General features: G+C 49.5%; 1 protein-coding gene across 1 annotated transcript; it reads right to left on the bottom strand.

Annotated features, from left to right (window-relative positions):
* Positions 1-581: 581 nt before the first annotated feature.
* Positions 582-1,097, bottom strand: LOC135398516 (uncharacterized). Its single transcript, XM_064629922.1, has one exon. It carries the CDS (start codon positions 1,095-1,097, stop codon positions 582-584), a length of 516 nt encoding a protein of 171 aa, XP_064485992.1.
* Positions 1,098-3,534: the final 2,437 nt, after the last annotated feature.

The following is a 3,534-nucleotide window of genomic DNA, read 5'->3' as shown; positions in this document are numbered from 1 at the left end:
GGGTCCTCTTTCATGCGGTACATATCGGGTGTCGGATTTAGAGTGTAGGAACAACGCACCGCGGCACACCCAACAAGCATAGCTTCTGAATGTCGTTGCACCAGGCTCTCCGTTCTGCGCACAAGTCACTTGGAAGTTCGTGGTCTCAGTCGACTCCGAGCTCCCAAAGTTTTTGGAACAGCACTTTTACTCGAATTACGAACGGCGACAGAAATCCCAGGGGGTCGAATATTCTGGCGGAGGCCTGGAGGACGCACCTCTTTGTGTTTCGTTGGTTTATCAGGAACTCCATGATGGTGGAAGGGTTGAGTTGTCTTCGTCTCTGTGCTAAACAACTCAAGTACCTTCGTCTCCCCCTTTTGTCTTAAAGTTAGTATCGGATCTGTTGGTGGACCAAAGACGTCTTCAAGCTCTCTACAATTGAACGACCATTTGTCCTATATCATTCCTGCTCTCTTCATTATTTCGGTTGCATCAGAGTGGATTCGTCGGGCCTCTTCCAATGTCGCAGAACCGGTACGTACATAAACGTACATAGAAGTGTTTAGCGTAGACGCGGTTTCAGGGAACTCATCTTTCATCTAGTCCAGGTGATGCGAAAGAGTGGCAGCGAGAAGGAAAGGGCTCCCAGTTGTGCCAAATGGCACTCTAGTCATTCGCCATTCTTCCAGCTTGAGTTCTTCGTTGTTGAGTGCAGGGGAATTGGCGAACCACAGGAATCGAAGGAAATCTCTATCTTCCTGTTTTATACCTATCTGCAGAAACGCCTTCCTAACGTCTGCTGTTATGGCGATCCTGTAAAGCCGGAACTTTAGGAGAAGTTGCACGAGGTCGGGAACCATGTTGGGTCCCTTCTGCAGAAAGTCATTCAATGATCGTTTCCCCTCCGCATGGCTCAAGGCATCGAAGACGACGCGCAGTTTTGTCGTAGATGAGGACTCACGAAGCACAGGACGATGTGGCATGTAATACATATTCCTTGCGTTCGCTTGATCCACAGGAGGCGGTACCCTTTCCGCGTGCCCGTCTTCCAGATAGGTTCTTATGGCTTTATCATACCGTTCCAGAAGAGCGGGATTGCGAAGCAATTTTTTCATTAAGCCCTGGAGTCTGCTGTATGCTACTGCTCTGTTGTCATGCAAGTATCCACTTGATTCCTCTTCAAAAGGGAGGTTCACGTGGTAGCGTCCGTGCTCGAATTTGATGGATTTTCCGAAGCTGTCTAGCAGTTCCTTGTGTCCTTTGTCTTGTTTTCCATCCTCTATAATTCTAATGTGTTCGGGGTCCCAGAACCGCCCTAACGCCACTGAGGTATCATCTTCAATTTCGACAGCAGTACGCATACCAGGGAATTGCTCTGGCTTGAAAGCGAGCTCTTTGTCGTAGTTGGTCCTTGAAGCGTCCAGCCCAAGGTTGTGTTGATGGCCACCATTGCATTGTTTTGCGGATTGTGCTGAACATCAGTCTTTACCAGTTTCCACAACTGGTCTGAGCCAATCAGCACGGAAATTCCATTTGCGGTGCCTCCATTGGGAAACATCACTCTGTCTACGAGGTTCATTCCACGTTCGTTCAGCTGCTTGACGGACGCGTCGTTCGCCGGAATGGCCGCCATGTCCTTGCAGACTATGGGGGTCTCGATAGCTTCCAAGACGTATTCGGATTGATCAAACTGGCTTCGAAGCCTCAACTGTACAACGTTCCGCCTCTGTCTGGGTGTCGACGTGTCGTCAGCGAATGTACACATGCGGCGATCAATCTTTCGGATGAAAGGCAAGTTAAAGCTCAGCTCCGCCGATTTTCGACTGCGACAGAATGGAGCCATGCTTGGGCTGTGCGTTCGTTTCTGCACAGGGAGAATACATGTGAAAAATTTTCACCCATTTGTTTGTAGTTTTTAAGAAAACAATTTTTTAAATTTTCCTGGCACGCCGGTCCTGTGGTCGGCAAACCCTGACCAATCCCGGCTTCGTCCTGGCTTAGCCGCGCTCGTGGCTTGGCTAACGCCAAATCGTCGACGCGATGGCGGAGATCAATGAGCGAAGGTGAATGTTTTGGGTGTGTTCCGTGATAATTGCTGTCGTTAATAGCCTCAAAGATAGTTTTGCCGGTCTTCTTTAACAAGCCTTACAGGATGGCCTCGTTGTGCAACGACGGCCGTCGTGAGCGGACATTCTGTTCCCGCACTGTGCTTCATGCTACCAACAAGACCTAACACCTAACGTGTGACGTACACTTACGCATTCTCAATAGCTTTGGCAGCGCACTATGCGCGGACTTGCTGCGCGTGCAGAAAGCACCACCAAAGCTATTGAGAACGAGAACGTGCTCGAAGACGAAGTATTCCTTATAAGAAACATGATAAAACGGTGCGGTGGTCCCCGATAGCTCGTGACAGCTGTTTCAGCACGATACAGCGGCCATGACGGAGTGTAAACACAAACTGGTTGCCAGGCAGAGCTGGCTAGGTGTGGCTATCCAATCCGCGCAGTTCCAAGTATGACGTCACAAGTGGAACCGCCGCCCGGTAGTTTTTCTCAAATTTCTCACGAAGGAGTATGGAAATTTGGAAAGCAATGTGCGTTTATGAATGAAGTTGGGACCACGGTTCTGAATATCACAACGTCTTCATACTTTCGGAACAGCAGCGGAGCTGCACTTTAAGTATTCGTGAAACGTCTTCTTTCACGAAAGTCCGCTGGCTGCCACCGTCAATGATGCCACGTACATAGTCGTAATCACTCTCAGTCACAGCCCGCGCTCGAAATGTTTGAAGAAGAACATCACAGTCGAATTTAGGAACTGTGTTCTTGTTAGTAGGAAAGAGGTTGATGCTTTCGACTTTGTCTTCTTGTTGTAGCGCTGGTTTCCTACGCGATGGATCGCACATGGTTGTGGCATGGCGACCTTTGCACGTTGCACACGTGATTTTCCGACGGCAATCCCTTGATCTATATCCTCGCCATGTGCCAATGAAACATCGCATGTCCCGTGAGAGCCGGTTTCTTTTTTCCTCCAAACTCAATGATGCCCTGCAGCTTTCGGTTGAATGGGTCTGTGACTTGCAAATGCAACACTGTGGAGTCTCTTTCGCACCGGTATGGAGCACTGCTGCAGTAGGATGTTTCGTCTTTCCATCTGGGCGCTTGTCGTATCCATTTCTGCTGATTCAGAGGACAGTCCCTCTTCTACTGATGCCTGAGCAGCACGAACTGCCTGCTTAACACTTCGGTGATAATCAACAACGATGTCAGGTGGCAAGGCCTTCAGGAGTATATCGCACATCATTGATGAATATATGAGAGGGCTTACCCCGAGTGCCTCCAGACCTGTAATATTTCCTTGGACGTAGTCATACAGGCGCCTCAGGCCTTTCATGTCACTCGACGACTTGACTTGGTTGAGCAACCGCAGTCCTGCGAGATATTGTTGCTCAATTCTTTTCTTGTCGCCAAACCTCTTCGTCAGTATGTCAATGGCGTCGTTGTAGCAGGCTTCGGTGGTCTGAAGACCTGCCACCGCCACTGCCGCTTG

This window comes from Ornithodoros turicata, chromosome 6 (assembly GCF_037126465.1).
Source record: "Ornithodoros turicata isolate Travis chromosome 6, ASM3712646v1, whole genome shotgun sequence".
Lineage (NCBI taxonomy): Eukaryota > Metazoa > Arthropoda > Arachnida > Ixodida > Argasidae > Ornithodoros > Ornithodoros turicata.
Note: the sequence above shows the minus strand (reverse complement) of the source record. Positions and strands in the feature narration are given on the sequence as shown.

Bases quoted from the DNA above. Each gene is read 5' to 3' on its own strand.
- LOC135398516 (XM_064629922.1), bottom strand. From the start codon at position 1,097: ATGAAAAAATTGCTTCGCAATCCCGCTCTTCTGGAACGGTATGATAAA.